Source organism: Antedon bifida, chromosome 1, assembly GCF_963402885.1.
Source record: "Antedon bifida chromosome 1, ecAntBifi1.1, whole genome shotgun sequence".
Classification (NCBI taxonomy): Eukaryota; Metazoa; Echinodermata; class Crinoidea; order Comatulida; family Antedonidae; genus Antedon; species Antedon bifida.
In genome coordinates this window covers 24,737,069-24,759,182 of record NC_136226.1, presented here as the reverse complement: position 1 = coordinate 24,759,182, position 22,114 = coordinate 24,737,069, and the positions used below count along the sequence as shown (strand labels likewise).

General features: G+C 30.3%; 1 protein-coding gene across 6 annotated transcripts in view; it reads right to left on the bottom strand.

The window, feature by feature from the left end:
* Window positions 1–22,114, bottom strand: part of LOC144846872 (diacylglycerol kinase zeta-like) — a 67,707-nt gene that overhangs the window by 28,946 nt on the left and 16,647 nt on the right. For 4 of the 6 annotated variants that reach the window (XM_078703580.1, XM_078703579.1, XM_078703583.1 and 1 more), the window contains 2 exons: window positions 2,701–2,821; window positions 675–758 (listed from right to left, as the gene is read on the bottom strand). In XM_078703580.1, coding sequence (XP_078559706.1) covers window positions 675–758; window positions 2,701–2,821 — 205 coding nt within the window. Of the gene's footprint in view, window positions 1–674; window positions 759–2,700; window positions 2,822–9,797; window positions 9,977–17,361; window positions 17,577–22,114 lie in introns of those variants that run through there. The other 2 variants (XM_078703584.1, XM_078703582.1) reach the window with 2 other exon arrangements.

Below are 22,114 nucleotides of genomic sequence, written 5' to 3'. Positions count from 1 at the left end.
TTTTTATTAATAAAAGCTTTCGATTGAAATATTGTCTTTTGTCTGCTTATAGCTTTTAGTATTTTGCCAATGTACTAAAGCTTCCTAAAATTGTCAAAGGAAGATGAAAGAATAAAAAAACTTTGATGAAATGATTATAATTAGAGGAGGGGACAGAAGTGTAGAAGACCACTAGGAAAGATGAATGACTGCACAAACTTTTATTGAGGCTCAACATCTTCCTAAAACTTAAAGTGTCAAAGAAGATGATCAAAAAGAGATAAAGAAGAAGATAAATAGATAAAGCACTTGCTATGATTAACAAGAATCAGAAGGAGGTAGAGTGGGAAAAATTAAAGTATATGTATCAGCATTAAAACATCAAATGACACTCTAAAACAGAAGAAAAAATCTAAAATGATCTTTTCATTCCTAATAATGAATTAGAATTTGTATGTATAATCATGAATTTTGCCCTGTCATAAGAGCTTTTCTTTCAGGGTAATATTGCTGCAATAACAATCTTTGCCTAGCTCCATGCCTGCCACCATCATCATATTTTGTCAATGCATGCATTATCACCAAATATGGTCATATCAAAATGACATTTATAGAATTACATGAACTTTGCCCTGTCATAACCCTCTTTTCCATGGTAACATCCTGTGGGTCTAAATGATTACCAAACAACTTACCAAACAATCTTGTTCTCCGACATAACAACATTCCCCTGAGGCATTTGTCTCTTGCCATAAGTGGTCCCCTAATATCGCATTTTCCTGAAAAAAGAGAAATGATAACAGGAAGGAAAATGTATTTAGACAAAAACTACATTTTAATTTAGGAGATAACTGAAATATAATGAGGATATTAGAATTGTTAATACCATAGAGATTGTGCCATAGTGGTGTAATATGTGATACTATCTATATGAATGTTGATGTTTATCATTTGTACCATTACTGAACGAACAAAACCAATTTTGTATACTCGATTTCTTAAATTGGTTTTTAATGGTACCATGTATAAAATAATAATTATATAAATAACATCGTCTGTTGAATGAAATTCAATTACCAATAGAATATAATTCTTCTATGTAAGGATTCATTTGGTCATCATGGAACTATTGTGATTTTTGTACAATATGGATATAAACATTTTTAAAAACTAATATACAAAATGACCAATTATTGTATGGAGGGAAATCTCCTACTAAGAATTTAGTATATTTTTGTGAAAAAAAGTACAGTAGTATTCCAAAATAAATATGTATTACGAGTATACTGTACTTTTGTATTGCTTGCCTGTGTTTGATATTACCACAGACATGTCAATACACTTTAAATGCAAATTTGAAATTTTACATATTTACCCTATTTTTTCTCATTAATGCACTGTATACTTTGCTACTTGGCATATATATATACAATAAACAGTGTTTTTTTTATTAATCATAATATCACCATTAATTTCAATGATTTCAATACTGTATTACTCATACACAAATTATTCATTAATATATGAATCTTTTTGTTTGTTCCACTTGTGAAAAAAACTATTACTTAGGCTAATTAAAAAATTGTGGATACATCTTTCTTATTTCTTAATTAGTTATATCAACACAATAAGTTGGCCTATTATTCCTTACTACTGCTGATGGGCAACACAATTAATGGGGCAACAACAAGTGGTTATTGATTATGTGTTGAAAATCAAGATAGATGATGTTGCCACAGCAAAGATTGATTTTGACTATGAAACGATGGATAGTGATTATCCAATGGGTTACTGAATATCTACTGAAAAAAAAGTGCATGGCATTTAAGTCTTTATAGATTTTAAAGGAGACATCCTAAAATATTTATTAAATATGTGTATTGTCCCTCAAAACATTAAAACCAAAGATTAATAAAATCAGACTTTGAATATGCCATTTTGCGGTTTAAATAAAGATACTCCCTGTCACTTAGCGAACGATTTTATTTATTGAAAATTAATGGTTAAATTTAAAAATAAAACCAAAATTGTTTAATCCAATTTTTGGTCAAAGTGAAAAATGGCTTATACACAAATGTAAAATATATATTTAGTATATATATAGTCCATCTTTTGTTGGCAAAAAATAAAATAAAAATAGATCTGTTATGACTATATGAAGTTATACTTTTTTATCTTATTTGATGGTGTTTTATGATATTAAACTATTTAATAACTAGTCACGAAACATTCTATCTAATAACACTGTGAATAGATGAAAGCTGTTTAGTCCTAAGAAAAATACAGTTATAACAATACATAAAGATATGAGCAAATTTAATATCATTGAAGAAAATACAGTTATAACAGAGAACAAAAACATACTAATTGTAATTATATGAGAAATAATGAAACTGTTATTTCTAAGAGTCCTTGAAATAGAAGTTGGGTCAAACATTATTCATCTTAAACATTCTTTTATTACTCATTTTTTTCTTCATATCCTTCATAAGTGGTTTCTTTGTTACAAGAAAATTATTTGTAACCAATGATAACAATCGTTTTATATAGTATTTTTGTAACAAAGAATTTATCACATTACAATTAACTAGTTTGTGACTCAAACCTATATTAAGTGCATTCATTTCCTCAAAGTTTGTGTTACATAAGAAACTAAAGTAGTTTTTTGTATGTTATCAATTTTGTTATTATAAACTTAAGTACGTTTATGACAAAACTTACTGTCCAATCAACAGTTGTTCGGAGAGGACGTTCTCCACTTGACTGACTTGTAATTGGTAGGTGATTTGATGGTAATCCATGCAGTTGGTTTACATATGCATTTGATTTTGATATAGCTTTCCTGCAAAAAAACATAATAGTTTATGTCAATGTTGATATGATGGTTCATTGAGTGTAAACCAAAATAACTTTTATTTTACCTTACGTTCCAAGACAGTTTCATCTAGCATATCAATATACATATCAATAATAGAAGCCAGAATAAAATGTTTTGACTATGTCAATGTTTTTATATATAGGTAGTTGATCAATCGATGTTGCACAAATTATGGTGAAACAAGCTTTCCACAACAGTGTGAGACCTCCAACAAACCTGGCCTTCTGGCGCCACCATATTGCCGAAAAAAAATGTAAAATGTACCATGATGTTAAGAGTAAAAAACGTTGACATTTGACATTGATTTAGTCAAACTTGGAATGCAAAATTGGTGACCAGATATCTGTTTTGGAGAAACTTTTCTTTATTTTTACACCATATAAACATTTATTACTACATAGAAATGGGCGGTTCCAAAGCAATAAGCCTTGAATCATAACAATAACACTATCATAATAAATACATATTCTCAGTAAATTAAACATACAACAATAAGAAACTTATGCAAGAGTGATTTGTGAATCCAAACGTTTTAACCATGAAGTCACCAGTATTAATAAGGTTGAATAGATAAGTCACATCAAAATAAAGGTACCACAACAAAGACAGGTTTAAATAGGTTGAATACAAATCCGCATTTGGATCCGGAACACAAAAAAACTATTCATAGTTAATGGTATTTTAAATTTTCAGTTTAAAAATACAAATAACACAATGGCCGACTTCTGTCGTAAACGACAATGTCAATTAGTCTTACATTCATCTGAATGATGACTAGAGCCAGGACTGTTTAAAGTACCTTTGGCTGGTCCCAACACTGACCAAGGGCTTCTCTCGTCCAGTGCCCACGTTGAGGTATAAGCCAATACGTCTGAGGCAGATACTAGATGCAGGGGCTGCCATATGAGTCAGCAGTGCTGATTTCAAATGCCTAATGGGACCCCAGCTCCATATACAGCACCCGGTATTCCCAAATGGTCTGTCATCCAAGCTCTAACCGGGCCCAACATTGCTTAATTTAATTTAATTTTTTGTTTCAATGTGGTAAGGAAATATCAAATAACACAAAATCTTTTAATAAATGGTATTACAGAGTTTTAAAGTTTCTGATAACCAGGAAATTAAATAACATAGCTATTTATTGTTTGCATAAAAACATTGTAAAGGATTTATTGTATTTGAACAATGGAATACAACAATCAGGGCACACTTTTAAAACATATTTACTCTATCTTTTTTTAAACCAAGGAAACTATTTAAACAATTCTTTTGTGGTTTTCTTTTTAAAATTCCTGCTCTATATAATTCTGTAATTGATTTCCGTGTTGTACTTTATATAAGACCATTAAAAATGGTTTTCACTCAGAAAGCAGTGGAAGCTTTTACTATGGTGAACCTAGATAATATTAGTGATGCTTATACATTTATGTTTCTTGTGTGATGAATACAACCTAAATACATACTGATAAATGTTATATTAACAAACTGACAACAAATACAAGAGATAATAATAATAGTACGAATTTGTAACGCGCCGATTCCAGCAGTAAGTGATCAAAGGCGCGGTGTATGAGAGCTCTCAATCTGAAAGAAAAAGATGAGTTTTCAAGGCAGATTTAAAGGCGATAGTAGACGAACATGATCTAATAGAGGCGGATAGGTCATTCCATAAGCGAGAGGCAGCAGAAGTGAAGGTGCTTAAGCCATACGTTTTAGGTACATGGATCTCTTGTATACAAACTATTATCTATTATAATTATATAGCTGCTACTAGACTTGGCAAAATCAAAAGAAGAAATTGACAGGCCGGAATTGTATATAATAAGTGCATCACGGTCAGTTAACTCCTTGTCCTGTTTTTCATCAAAAACGAAATCTTGGTTCGCTAAACAGATTTTCTACTACATTTTCACAACACTGTTTACTTGAATAATTGTATTTAACCAATATTATTTTCATGAAAATCAGCAAAAGTAAATACAATGAATTGAATAATTGGAATAAAGTTTGACATTATGAATTAAATGGTATTGATATATAAAAATGAAGTGATAATACAGACATATTAAATTTTAAAAAAATAGTACGTCTTGCAGCATAACAGGGCTGAATTGCACACCGTCGCTATTCTATCAAAACCTTGTATCTCCACAAAACCTCATTTTACAGTAGGACAACAACTTTGTCTGTTTATTCGGTTCGTGTGCTTGTAAATTAGTAATTGGAATTCTAATAAAATATAACACAAAATTTAATAAATACAGTATGAATGAAATGAAAAGTAAATTTTGTATTATTCACTTTTTAAAAATGACACAATTTTGAAGGAATCTCTAGGAATTCACTCAGATTTTGTATAAAACCTTGTATGTAGCTACAAAATCACAGGTGTTCTGACACAAAACATTTTCTGCTTCCTGATTGGCTGTTACTCTAAAAATGGTGAATAGCGATGACATACAAGGGTCCCTTCATGCAATACAGCTTCTACCAAATGGTTGACATGGACCAGTACACCGGGGCAACCACCTACTTTCCCGAAAGATGGATCTGGGTTCTTTAAAGTGCACACTTTTATTCCATATCCGGGATTAGTTCTACACCTTGATCTATAGTCAAGGAGAGTCTTGAACATGTGCCGACGTTATGGCTATGGCTTGTGGCATCCCTGTTTAACTGTTCAGTTACTCAAGTTGATTAGTACTGTACTACTACAGCAGGGAAAAATCCTAATTGATAAGTTAAGTACTGCATTGAAATCTTGCTTCAGATCATCATGGAATTATGATAATAAGATTATTCAAAGGATAATTATATTAAACATAAATTAATAAACTGGACTGATGTCAAAACCAGATCAAGATGTAACACTAACCGACTCGTCCAGAGTAAAAAAAATGATCATTTAACCGCAAATTATTATATATATATTATATTGAACAATAAATTATTAAAAATACATTAATGTAAAAAATGAAATCTACCTGAGCAACTAACGGAAAAAAATTGAAAAAAAAATTAGTATGTTTCAGTCACAGATACATTAAACATTCTGATATTTGACTTTAATTGTATTTTAACGACAAGAAAAAAAAAAGCTTCACTTCAGAGACACAAAAAACAAATAAAAAAATACTTAAGAGACCGTTAAAATATATATGTAATATGTATATGGATTTATTGAATTTGCTGTCGCTAGACAGCGAATACTGGTAAGACAGTTAATAGGAATAATATCAATAATAATAATTCTATACAAACAATGAGACAATAACAACTGAAAAGGCAAAAATAATAAAAGCCTAAACACATAACAACAATAATAATAATACAGTCAATGCATTTAGCATAAATAATTATGAGTTTGAATTTACTGACTTTTTGCTTAATGTTTATAGTCCCAGATGTACAATTTTACGAGTATCTATGGAAAAGTATCTCACAGCTCATTAACTATGACTGCATACGAAAGAATGAATCTACTGTATAGAATAGTGTATATATACAGATTGACTGAATATTAAAAATAGGTATCTTTGACGTTAACACAATAATATTCAAAACTTTGAAAGTTTGAATCGAAAAAAAGGGAGAACGTGGAGATTAAGAATGCGTAATAAGAATATTTGAAAACTAAATTATCTTGCCTTAATTTAGCTAAAAAGTAAAGTATAGTATAGTGGCATAGTATATTATGTATTCAGAGAACTGTGGACAGAAAAATATGTAGGCCTACTTAATTTCACAACATAGCCATATACTTTCAAATTGGTAGATATAATTACCGTAATATATATTTATTTAGCGCCTGGATACTGGGGAAGGTGATAGACAAGGGAAATCCCTGTTTTGGTCGAACCATCTCCTATTAGCAGGTGTGTGTCTTTTACAGCAAAATAAGGTACAATACTGCCTAAAATATTTTGAACAATCTTGGTAATAGAAACCAACAAAATATAACATACAGTGAAGTCCACATTTAAGACACACCTATTCATGGAACCTATTCAGGGGACGTTAAAGAGATACTTTCCTGTGTGAAATGAAAGAGGTATGTGGCAATGTTTTAATTAACATGGTCAACCCCTACCAAGGGGACACTTCGTTGGTTCTTGAATTTGTCCCCCTAAATGTCTCCATTGCAATGTATTAAAGGTATGAAAACATTTTGAAAGTAGATTTTCTTTGACAAGTCATTATTTATGAAGTTTGTGTTTGTGTGCATAAGTCAGGTACGTGGATAAAATGTAAAGTAAGGTGTGCATAAGACTACAGGCCAGTGTAAATACTAGAGAGGAAATGAGCTGGATAAGGGCACATCCATCAAGTCATTTTGCATACAACAAAATCAAATATTCTGATCAAGCACTCTAATAAAATAAAAACTGCATTCACTCAAACTAGAAATTATGGTAACATTTTGAATGTACATCTTTTTAGTTGCTCAGGTGTATCCAACAGTTGTTTGGAAATTTCCAGTAAAACACAATATGATTGTTCATTTTCCTTTCTTTTTCTAGGACCTATTTCTGCTGAAAAATGTCAAAATAACTGCTGCAAAACCGATTTATAAAAAAGATCGCATTGCAGATAAAAACTCCATTGACACGATGTTTAAAACCGATATTTGATGATCGAGACCGGAGTCAAATAGGTTTTGTAAAACTGGCGATAATACTTTTTGGTTCGCTAACCGCTTCCAATGGCAACAATGTAACGTCAAAATGCTGGTTACCCACATGAGTATATATAAATTTGACCTATAGTACCTACACCATTATGGAACATTCCTAGTATATTTTCCATAGGTAATTTGAACTGGAGTAATGTCAAAATGCTGGTTACCCACATGAATATATGACCTATACATTACTACCTACACTATTATGGAACATTCCTAGTATGTTTTCCATAGGCAGTTTGAACTGGAGTAATGTCAAAATGCCTACAGGCATTGTTTTATAATATGACTATTGCATATTATCATAATAATTATTGTAAGTCATAAACATTTTAAATGATCCATGCAAGAAATGATCTAATTTAGTAGCATCAATGGAAATCTTTTGTGTCCCATCAATTCATAACTACATAATTATACATTTATTATGGTACCTGTATTTATAAATAGTTTGAAATATCAAAGCTTATATAATAATATAATTTAGTATTATATAAATTTTAAAAATATGTTTTTAATATATGAGATTTTTTTTCTAAAACTAAAGATGATTATCTTCATTTTTCAAAATAATATTTACTTATAATTTAATATCTTTCAAAAAATGTAATTATTATTGTAATACAATACAACCCTTATTAAGAAGAAACCTAGGGACACAACACAGTGTCCTCTCAAGCCTATAGGCAGAGAGGGTACGAAGGTTCGAACAAACTCCCTTTTGCCATTACTAGAGAATAGCAGTGAAAGTATGGTAAATAAGCCAGCTTACGAAACCCTCTGTAAAAATCCTGGCTACAGGCTTTCCTCTCAAATAATGATTTGTTTAGGCCTAAAAATAAATACCTAATATAATAAAACATTGATCAAGCATGGAGTGTCAAGTAATACTTAGAAGGCTTAGCAAAGGCCTAGTGAGGATTATTATATAGACAATTATTAAATGTGATACTAAATGTATATGGCAGTAGAATACATGTAGTCATATACAGATTGTCTATTGTTATATACCTTCCTATGCACAGTTCTCCTGGGTTTAATCCTAAATATAGTACAGTACTTTATAGTCATTATAATAGTGACATTGACAATACAATAGACTTCTTAGAATATACTTCAATAATCTGACACTTAAATTAAAATGCTAGCACAACTGAAAATTGAAATAACCAGCATTTTTTTGTTTCCACAATTCTTTAGATATTTTCATAAGAACTGAAAAGGGCCAAGTTAAAGGCAACATATACAGCTTTGTTTATCCATTGCTTGGAAACTGTTTTTTGGAGGTTTCAAACGGTACTAGATAGAGGTAGATATGATAGAGTTGGGTGAGGTAAATTATGGCAGAGATAAGTACAGTAGGTAAATGCTAATGAATTGTAGATATGGAGATGGGTGATAGGCCGGCACAAAACTGTGATCGAGGGAGGCGCCAAAGTGTCCAAATTGTGGTAGATAGAAATGTTTGCTGTTACCTAACTGTGTATGTGATGTGACAGATTACTAAATTGTGGTAGAGATGGGTGCGTGCGGCCACCAAATGGTGGTAGAGAGAGGTGCGTATGTCTACCAAATGGTGGTAGAGATGGGTATCAGTCACCAAATTGTGGTATATGGAGGTAGGTGAAGGTGGTAGAGGAAGGCATGCCTATTTAACAAATAATTGTATTAGATAGAGATGGACAGTATAACTACTTGACATTACATTAGAAATTATATCCACTTAATCTCAATAACAATATTGTTTTAGGTTGCTATTGAAAAGGCACTGATTTTTGTTTGTTTAACTAAGAATAGACACTGGTATCAAAGTCTATTCTCATAATAGCAGGTATAATACAGTAAATAGCTGGTATTGTATCCAATTCTGTCGTAATGACTTTATTATTAAACATTTTTCACAACAATTTTCATATTTTACTATATTGTATTAACATTACTTGACATTCAAAAACTTACCAACTTGTGCTTGTGTATTTTAGTCTCCAGATTTTGTTTAAGTTTCTATGATCAACTAATTGATTTGTAAAAAAATTATTACAAAACTCTTCACCAGATAAATTTGCCAAAGCTCACTAAATTAAGAACCATTTTGTTAAATCATTGATTTGTTAAAAATCACGGTATTAAAAAAAATTTCATACAAAATGATTTAATCGCAACATTGTTTTGTTGACTGAAAAAAACAATAACAAACATTTTTATTTAAAAAAAACCCAAATTTCGAATAGGGAATATTAAAACGAATATAAACATTACTTGAAACTATCAGTCCGATTTGAAGCCTGGTCGCATTGTTCCTTTTGTGTGGTCAAATCACTTTCACTGGTTAAACGACGATAAAAACGCAGAAAAACTCTCTTACTCGTTCCACTTTTTGCTTTTGTCGCCGTATCCAGAGACTCAGATCGCTTCATAGTAGTACCAGTATAGTTGAACGCCAGCGTTCAAATTTGCACAATAAACTACACCAGGTCTATGCAACGAGTTTGACTATACTCCCATGTAATTACTAAAAGCCAACAGCCAATGAAAAGACAAGTCTCAGTGACATTAAAAGCTTCCTGATAAAACTCCCTAGATTTCATACAACAATTATCAATTCCATGAATGACACCACTCAGATCTATGAATGTTCCAAGGCAGGAGGGTTATTAATCTGCTAATCAATGGACAGTATAATCTATTTTTACATTCTGCAATGATGGGTTAGCAATTTAATTAATACGACAACATATTCATAATCAAGTTATTCAGCAGTCATTATCATTTGTTGTATACAGCAACATTTTTTTTTAAATATCAAAATTAAAAATGTTAAAGCTCGGAACAAAATATACGATACATTTAATTTTTAGAATACAATGCATGTTATAACTCTAAATATGGTATATATTATGGTATAACAAGATGGTCACATTAGAGTCTACTGTCTGAATGCAAACAAATATACACAGAAGGTGTGGATAGTAAAAGTGGGGAAAACACCGAATAATCACCTAAAAATAATTAATCAATTCAAATTGCATGGATATATTTTTGATTACGATTAATTGGTAGTCAAATCAATCAATCAATCAATTGCCTTAACCAACCCACCTACATTTATGGTTTAGTGACATTTAGTGGTAATTTAGTGGGAAGCATTTATTTAGTAGTGTTTGCCTCAATTTAGAATTAGATAACTATGTCTACTGCCATAGTAAAGAATATTTAAAAAATGATCAATCAATCAATTATTTTATTTGTTGCCAATTGTTCTAATTAAAAAAAGGGATACTTAGTTTTTCTTTCAAAAAACATTTAGTAGTATTATCTAATAATGTACAAAATGTATTTAAATTTTATTCAAAATATTATTATTGTTTACGTTTTAATACAAGTTGCATTTAAGCTAGGGTCTAGTTTATAATAAGCTTAAAATGAAAACCAGTGTACAAATTAATATAAATTGCAAATTTAAAAACATAATTTAAAAATAAGTACTAGTCTATCGCAAGTAAAATCCAAAATGGAGGACTACTTAACTAGCAATAATTCAACCATAATAAATTCTATAATTTATTCATCATTGTCTTTAATTTATGCTGAAATTCATAATGATTCGGTGACAAAGGACGAGTACTTGAGTTGCCAAGATTACAAGCTGATATTTTCAAATAAATTAAATTAACAATAACAGTACTAGAAACCACTGATTTATTCAAGTTTCTTCCATCGAATTTAAATACCATTTACAGATTCTGCAAAGGAATATTATGCTTTATGGTTAAAAAATAAAGTGGTTATATATTTGAAGATGAAAGCCAAAATTTGCTATGAATCCTTGTTTATAAATAAGAAGAAACGTTATAATTAGTAGCATCTTTCATTCACTTTAAAACTGATGAGGGCTCTCTTCAATTATTGTATTAAATATGTGAACGATATTGAGAGTTGTCTGCGAAGGGAACAAATATATAATTAAAATGTCATAGTTTCAGTAGGCTTTAACTATTGATTGGCGACATTTCTGGAAATAAAAATTGTTTCAGTATTACTTTATATAAAATATACAATTGATCTTTGACCTTTTCAGTATTGTCAGTCATCTTATACTATGTTTTTATGTGGCTTAACAGATAGTCCAACATTATTTATTTACACATAGATATTTGATTTCACATCATTTTATATATTTAATATTCTAGGTGGTTTAGAATTTGTTTTGTGCCTGTTAATTAATATATTTAAAACATATGCTGATAGAAAATAATATATACACAAATAAATTATTACAAAAAACTGTCCAGGTACTTTAATTTATTAATATTAATAACATTGGCATTTTATTTATTTATGTCCAAAGTATTATTTCACATTGTATACTGTATATGTCAAAGAGTTTATAAGATTGGCTAGAGGGCGGACTCCTGACTGAGAGGTGATTCCGACAAGAACAAAAAAATACGGCCACTGTAAATCTGTTCAAAACATTATTAAAATTTAGAATATAAAATATTTAAAAGAATCTAATATAATACATAAAGAAAATTAATTTAATAACACGCTACATTGCGTATCTTACTGGTGAATGTAAAGATACTTCTCATATTTAATGCTCAACGCAGGGGTAGTAGCTCAATGCGTATTGCAATTGAATGGTCGATTGCAGCCACCATCTTGTTCTCTCTCCATGAAGAATTACTTTTTAAAACTGCAATAACATTGGAGTCAACCCTCTAGACAACCTATATATAAACTTGTTGGCATGTTTATTTAAATAAATTACAAAAATAATACCAGTATATATACTGTAATAATAAAAGTATTCTTCATTTAAAATATCATGGAATACATTGCCTGTGGAAACCATGGGGTACAGTGATAAGGATTTTTGGTTCCAATAACTACCTGATTAAGTCCATTATAACTTTTAAGAATTGAGCTAATGCACAGAGATTGCTATAATTTAACACTTAATTAACAGGGTTAATACATACAATATAGTTATCTTGCCATAAACTTAAACTTAAATATATCCACTTATGATCAAACTCCTATTCCTACATTATACAGAATAGCAATAAGTTTGATTCTGGCTGTATGAGTCTCGTCTACCCAACTTGCTGTCCGTATAGCTGATTTAGCCTTTACGTTAGATGTTTTTAGTGCGATGCCATCTTAGTTTGCCTTTATGAATTGAGTAATTCACATAAATAACCAACAATTTTGTAGCACAGTCCTTCCAACGTCAGCCTATGCATCTGATTACAACAATGTCCCCTCCATTCCCACCCTTTCCCAATCCTAACAATTTGTGAACCTATCAATGTGATTGTAGACCAGCTATTGTATTTAATTCCCCATATTAACAACATCATACTATACTTAAACATAACAGGCATTTTTATTGATGTTTTATTTACAATTAGACTAAAATATTTTATCAATGAATAATCAAAACAAATGTTACACTGCTGTACTGTACGGCTGAATTTTTCAATTTTACTAACAACACCGGCATCAGAATTAATAAATTATACAGAATGCATTACTGACCGGTACATAATTAAAATTCTAAAATGTCTTACGTTCTTCTTGTTCGTTCTTGAACACGATATTTCCTGCACTTGCTTGGTGCTTGTGACAAAGCCATGATGAAGGAGCACGTTTACTTTGCTGTACTACTACTAAGAAGAAGAAGCTAGACTAAAGATGATCAACGGCAAGTTGTCCCAGAGGAAGGCTAGAATCCAGCGAGCTAGGCTGGAACATCAGTCCAAATCCAATAATAGCCTCTGACCGATAATCACAGCTATCCTGAGCTAGTATAATCAACGTATCCTATGTATATTACATGTATACAGGTCGTATAATGTGTGTAATAGGAAAACATATAGTAGATAGCCAAGGATGCACAAGTACAATTAATTTGTAATAGACATGCAAATTAAACACACAGAGGTCAAAGGTCATTAGCCTTCTTGTCAACATTCATTTCACGCTGTTAACTATTTTATACGTTAAATAACCTTTGTAATTAGCTATGCGCATAGTAATTATTTCTTCAGATACCGCTATGTGGACTTACTTCATGCTTCAGACGAGTGATGACTAAACAGTTACTACTAATGAATATTATCCTTCCATCGTTGCTTTACATATAAGTGCAAAATTGGCAAAAAAAATTAGATGTTTGCTTTATTAATCAATTCATGGTTTAAATTAAAAAGTATTTATCGTTTGTATAAAGAAAATTATTGCAATATATTATATTCTACTGTATAAGCTAATTACAAAGGTTTTATTCAACGTATATTGAATAACAATTATTACTATACATAACATTTTTAATTATTCTATTGTATACAGTATAATATGAATGTACTGTTTATTGTATTTAATAAGTTTATATTGTAAAATGTTTATACAGTACTATTTAAATTGAAAATGTATTATCATTTTATTGCCAATAATGTTTAAATCTAAAATGAAATTGAATGATAAAAATCAAATATTCATAACCATATTGCAGTTACGAAAACCTTGGTGTTAATGTCATTTCCTACTTAGCTATCAACACCATCTTTTATTAAGTGAAATTCATCATCGACCATCAAATCATAAAGGATGGCTTCAAAAGGTCAAAGTTGAAACAGTAATTAAACTGCTGTAAGAAATCCACATGGTTGAGAAATGTATAGAGATATACAATACCTATAATTATTATTTACCATACACTTTTCAACAAGGCTACATAAAGATATGTTTAATGAGTTTTTGTACTACTCTACTAAGTATCAGATTGTTGAAGAAAAAATGATAAAAATCAGTTTCTATGGTATCAATGCGATACATGGTACATTTTATATGTTAGTTTTTACTGAATAACATAATACTGCTAGTCACACATTTTGTAATTCACAAATAAAAACCACATTTTCTTATGTTTTCAATGGATATGTGAAACTATTTCAGGACAGATTCAGGGTTGGGTGGGGCAGTCGTAAAGAACATACAAAAGTAGGACAGTTGAAATCTATGTAATAATTGTCCCACAATTTATTATTGTGAAATATGGCATATATTAAAATTATCATTTCAAATTTGGGTATGCTTTTGATAATGATAAAAACAGTTGACAATAAGGTATATAATTGTCATACCAAAATATGCAATTGGGTTTGCATAACATTAGGCTTCTTTCAAGCATTTTTAAACAGACAATTAGCATGAAGATATATATAGTTTTATACCTGTATTTAGTGCAATGGGATTACACTGACTAGACAGAAAATTAAGCAGATCTCACTGAATATTTGATGGCCCTCTGGGCAAGTCAGATGAGCAGTTTGGTTGCCCTTGTATTCTTATTGGTCTGTAATTGACTATTAGAGCTACAGTTTCTATTAAATGCTGCTATAGTATAACTAATATTTTCCATGCAATGCACAAGCCATAAAGCTCTGTCTACACTATCAAATTTTATGTGACAAAAAATTGTGATAATAATAATAATATTTATTTGGCAAAAGTTCTTAAAAAGTATGATTTACATTTCATCTTGCCAGGAGCAAGTAATAGGCATGAGCCCAAACAGAAAACTGCTCTTACTCCATAAAAAATATGGAACGATTCACGATTTTGTGTGTCATCCCATATATGGACATGATGATTTCATACCACTACCGGTACCATATTTGAGCACATCAAACTTTTTTTTTCCAGACTATAGTTTGATAGTGTAGACAGAGCTTTAGACCAACCAAGTGTTCAACTTGGTCAGTGTTAAGCACAATATTCATAAATTTTCTACAAGACTGGTTTGTAATTATAAAAAGATAAAAAAAAAACTTCAAGGCTAAGATTTAAGGAATTAAATTAAAGAATTAGATGCTTAAATCCTTTTCCGGGATGTACTTTATAAAACTGATAACCACAAATAAGTTCCGGATTCAAGGAATGGTAGATTCATGTCATGGCTACATTTAGTAAATATTGGCAGCTATAGATTCATACTGAATATTGGCATAACCATTATTATAAAGACATCTATAGATTCATAACACTGAATATTAGCATAATAATATATGGCTCAATCAGTGGCAGATCTAGGATCTGACTATGGGGAGGTGGGCTAGGCCCAAAATATTATTTAACTAAGCTAAGTACTTCTCTGCTACGAATGAGTTAAAATCTTTTTATATAGTAATTTATAAACATTTACAATTAGGTTTATAAACCACTCTGCTGAATATTGGCATAACCATAATGGCAGCTACAGTATGTGTAATACTATAATTATATTACTACTATATAATATTATAATACTGGTACTGGAAGACCCTCTGCTTTTACTGGTACATCATGTAGGCATTATCATATACAGTACTAATAATTTCCTTTTGTACAGCGCCTTCCAACAAGGCGCTCATGGATTTACTGAAGATGTTACACTTTTCAACTACATGCTTCTTCCCTAAGGGTCACGTCATGTCAGTATTACCAATTTAGCGCTCTCTCATCTGTAAACTACAGTGGCTATGTGTCCTAGTACACTAGGGTGTAAGTACAGCTACTCGTTTCAACAGACATACAATGTTTTTAAAAGTGAACGTAAGCATGTTACTTGTGTACACTGGACCTACTGTAAATATATTATATTCATGCTCAGCTATTTTAAAATGTACATAGTATAAAGTACAATTACGTCAGAGTAGGGTAAACATCTGACAATGACAACAATGATGATGAAATTGATAAGTTAATAAATTTACCATTCATTTTTCCTATATCACAATTATCATTATCAAAAATGGCTTTCCTTTTATCATAAATTTAAGGTACATTATATAACAACAAAAACTACTTGTAAAAGATTCATCACATTCAAAATGGCCAGGGTAAAGACATATATCAGGAAGAATAACTACTTAAATATGAAGTTAATTGTCATGAAACATGAAAAGCATATCACCACATTATACACATAAGGCGAGTACCATTACAGCTGGTTGAATTTCATGAACAATCACAAGAAAACTAGGTTGCTAAGCAACATTATACGTACATATCATCATATTCTATTATGTTCTCCACAGGGTCTTTTGGGAAATATTTTTATTAATACTATGTTCTTGATTACAGGACTGGTGCATGTCTTTCAGACTACAAGTCAAACTTTATTATTTATGCGACTGCATTTGAAATTTCACTATCATGTGTCATGTCTCGTGTCTTCTGTCAAACACAATTTTAATTTTCTAATTTAGCTAGTGGCATGGTTTATCATAAGTAGACAAGATGTAAACAACAATTTATTTACCTATGTATTATTATTATTTACATGTTTTAATTCTTTTTGTTATTCAGCAGACAATGGATTTTAAAGAGAATTTTGATATGGAATATTTTTAGGGTTGTTTATTTAATTATTTGTTATTGTTTATTGTGTAAAGACTTTGATACATACTAAAAAAATACAGTATGCATTTCTTCACTTATGAAAATGTATATAATCAACTTGTAAGGTTCAAATAATGATACGATTGATTTCCTCATATACAGTGGTTTCATAATAACAATGTACAGTAATAGCAATCTACCATAGCAGACCTATACTGTATACACCCAGTGTATACATTAGCACTTAAGAACGTTTAATATGTACAGTATCCAATTTCAATATAGGTTTAAATACTATAGGTACTGTACTATATTTGAAATCATCAAACAAAATATGAACACAATGTGAACCAGATAATATACAATAGGGCTACTGTCAACTATTCCAAAAAAAGCCACCACCCCTTGCCCAAAACAATCATTATTATGAACATACCCGTAACTACTGCGTCGTCTTCGAAAGTTCCTCTGTGGAAAGGTGGCAGATCGAGATGGAGTACTAGTGGGAGAGGTTGCAGTAGTAGTAGAATCATCCATGCTTCAGATAGAGATGAATAGGATATACAGAGAAGAGGATACAGTTGGGTTATAGTCTTGTAGCATCACAGTATATCATACCATGGAGAAATAAGTTGATCATACAAACACACAGTTGTCTTCAACCAATCTAACACTCTAAAATGGGATTTTCTGAACAGCTTCACAGAATCATTCCTTTTGTTGCTTCATGCATGATGGATCAAAATGTAAAAGAAGAAACTTTACAGGGCCATGATGCATGCCTACTACAGTCAAAAGGTCAACAAAACCCGTGTGCAAAACCCACACACATACACACTACAACAACAAACTGAGATACTATACTTCTCACATCCAGCTGTTTAACACTTCCTTGTTCAGATATCTAGACTTCCTGACATTTTTCTCTGCATACCAACGCCGTAAATAGAGAAATCCACTAATTTATAATAATCGTATATATGACGTACTCTATTACATGTATTAAGTAAGATTTGAGATTGCAGTATTGAAACTCTGGCACATAAAACATATTTGATACAGTATTTGAATACTTAAACCATCAAAAATTTATTGATTATATAATAAAAGATAATACTAATGGTAATTATTTTATGAAAATAGTTTTGAAAAAATTGGTGCCATTTTTTTTCATTTAAAAGTCTTTATACATTACAGTTTCAACCAAAAAAATAAGCAAATTTTCTGTGATTTTATTCTCTTAAAAACGTCTAACCTTGAATGCTTGTATGTGATGTAAAACGAAACAATAAACTAAACAAGGAAACAACATAAATTTATTAAAAACAAAGAGAGATATACTAATTTGAAACTAATTGGTAATTTTGTATTAACACATACAATAAATACATCAACTTAACAAATAAGATACATAATTAATGTACAACTCCAAATATATGTATGGAGACATTTTGATCACAATTTCTTTTTTATTTAATTTTTTCATATTAATTTGTAATTTATTGAATAACGTACAGAACCACCATCTCTCCAGTATAGCAGAGCCACCATTCATAGATTAATGTTTTTAATAATTATAGAGGGCAACATTTAAGTTAAATATAATATTTATCTATTTAAAGCAGTTGCTACAAATACTAAAACATGAGGGCAGTAGACATATTTTTAGAAGTGAGCTTCACAAAAATATTGAAAAAAAAATATTGATATTGTATAGAACATATGGATAAATATAAACATTATTTCTTTTCAATTTTAAATTTCAAGGAATTTTGCTTGAAAGTGTACAGTATAATTGTAACTTCCAACCCACACTATCTCAACCATGGTGTTAACATTATAATTGTCTCATACGGGGTCCCATACCAAGGTCTACACAATAATTCTTACAGTACTGTACAGTTATTCTCTACTATACTAATGTAAATATCGAGAAGTCATAAAATACAGTAAAAAATGCTTGGTAAATTGCAACTAGTGTAAGCCAATGAATTCTACTACAAATACTGTAGAAATGTGTTAAAATACAATATTATGTGTATGCATGTGGCGAGACAAAAAAAAACTTTAATATAATTTGTGAGAATGTTTATTCCAAACAATTTTATGGCAGGTGTTTATTTGGCGGGTCATTATTCAAAGGTGGGCATTTATTCGAATATATATGGTACCTATCATAGAGATCTTTATACATACACTTATTCATGCTGAAAATAATGAATTGAATTGAAAATACAACTATATTCTTAGCTTATAATTTTGTGTAAAAAAATATTTATATTAGGAAACATTCAATAAATCAAAGATGTGAATTATAGATATAATAAACGACACGGATTTAATATTCTCATCTGATTATAAACCTGTCTATAACACCGGAAGTCTACCCACGTAATACGCACTATAACTTCATGATCGTTAAACAGCTTTTAATAGATTTCTTTAAAATTCTTAATTTAGAACTTCTTTGATGCGGATACGAAAAGGAAGACGATGATTTGACATAAACGGGACATAGAAAGCGTCTAGGGATATATCATCAATATATTTCTAGACGAGAAATTATTAGCACGATCTAACAAGGAATTTTAAGAAGTTTTAATAGTTTACAATTTCTAAAGAAATACGATTTTAAAAATCACATTCGGTTTTACACAAAATACATTTATATTCCTTATTTTTTTATTTAAAAAAAAACCCACAGAAATAAAAGTTACCATCTACTGTAAATAGAGGAATATGTACAAAATTCTCACTATCAACAGATAATTCAGTAATATTATAAAAATATTATTTTCTCTATTATGATTAACAGTTTTTCAAAATTATTATTTAAAACAGAAACAGTAATTCTGTACCATATAATATTAACAGTCTCTCAGCTTAGATTTTCAAAATGTAGTTAATAATTTTGTTTTAGCTGTCAAAACAGGGAGCATGAGCCCCTTTTGCTCCCCATGGAACTGCCTCTGATGGTATACAGTAGCTAGACTCTTAAATGTAGTTTTTTTCATAATCAAAGGGAAAATAGATATTTTTACTTTCTATATGTAATTTCAATACTTTTTAGGCTGCAAAGTACTTCCATATTTTATTTTCAGTACTATTCAGAATTAGAGAACATGTCAATATACAAAGCATCAATACTGTAAAATATGTCTATTCTTTAATGGACTCCCTGAGCTACAGTTCTCTTAGAATTGATTAGTAAAAAGGTCTGAGTAAGCAATGGATGCAAGTATACTCAATTAAATGCCATAAACAGTGCTTATTCGAATAGGAAAGCCGTAATGAGATGTCGAAGAGTACATATGGAAAAGGTTGCCACTCATACAGCTGTTACTGTACAACCTAGTTTCAATCTATCTGTTTTTATTTAGCTTTTAAAGATAAAAATCATAAAACCTGGTCACTATTTAAAAGGTTGTCAACTTTACATTTTAAATAGATTTTATATTAAAAAAGAATAAATAAAGGTATTTGAAAATTGTTATTATGTGAGTAATACTGTAGTAATCGTATTATCATAACATTGTAGTAATTACAAATAGCGTGATTATAAATGAGCAACTATTTTATAGTGTAGGCCGTATAATAACCTTTAAACGATATTGAATATTTGATCATTAAATGAATATTAATCATAACCTAGTATAGGTATTACCAATAGCTATGAATAAGCCCATTTCTTACATTTAATTTTGTTTATACAGTATATCGGCTTCAATTGAATATGTTAGTGTGTACAAAAGACCTATACATACACTGGACACAAACATGGTCACAATTATTGAACAGATAAATATTTACAAAAGCAGTGAATTGGTGCTGCATCATAAATTCGCTTTTCTACCCACATATTTCAAATAAATTCAAGAAATGTTTGCATTTTCCCACAGCTGTACTGTACAGTAGGCATTTGAATATTGCAAACCATGAATTGTATTGATTGTTCAAAACTGTGTTGTGTTATTGCCATTCCTACATACTGTACATAGAGAAATATAGTATTTACGTGAACAAGTTTGAGACGAGACAAATAAATTATTGCGATAAAATGAATTTGAAATAAGATTCATAAGTAAAGTAGGCTGGGTCATACTCAATGATTTGAAAAAAAGTGATGATCAAAATACTTTACTTTTAATAGTATAGTACTGTACAGATAGGCCAGTATAAGCTAGGCATACAGTAGAGTAAATAATAAAGTACAGTAGTAGGCTGAGTTGCACACAGATGGCAGTGGAGGATCCAGGATTTTTAAATAGGGATGGAGGGGACGGAGAGCCAGGGGCTAAAATGGGGAAGTGAAATAAGCCAAGCTTAAATGATGTCCTAAAGTATCTGTTTGCATTACAATCTTCAAAAGATGACTTCCACCCTACTCTTCAACCTGCCCCTAGATTTAAAAAATGATATCTCTCTCTAAATATGCCTTTTAAGCCTGTTTTAATTACCCACAAGCGCAATATCATCGTGGGATAGGCATGTGTTGGAGATCTGTGTCATATTGCTTGTGTCCTTTATGCAAGATGCATTTCTCTTATTACCTCATCTTTTGGATGTAACATAAAGCCGTTGGTTACAATACACATGTACATGATAAAAAACTTTGTACTGTATTGTAAAAAGAATGGGATAAGGTAAGCCAGGCATGAAATAGACAGAAATATTTGCGTAAACTACTACAGTACTATACTACTACTATGAACTTTAGATATGATTGGGAGCGTTAATATGTGAAATAATTGAATATAAACAGACTGACATAATTGTACTTATAAATATTAAAAGTATAACAGTACTGTACATATATATAATACTAGTGAAAACAAATATTAATTAGCAGATATCAGTGTTTGTTTCAGAGAGAACAGGTGGATCTTAGTGCCTATTTGTTCAGCAATATGGGTAAGGTTTAATAAGAACATTACAGTAGTTCATATTTAATAAGCATGTAATATGTTTCCTGTTTATGTTTAAATTGTTTAAAGTACTATATACAATCTTTAGTTGGATACAACTAGGTGGCAAGGAGGTTTATACTACTGTAACAAATACAATGAGTTTTGGTGGTTGTATTTTCTAAAACATTATGAAAAAAAATTCTTCAATTAGACAGAAGATGTTGCATGAAGAATATACTGTAAAGCTGCAACGTTTATTAAAGTCATTAACAAAATGAGGAA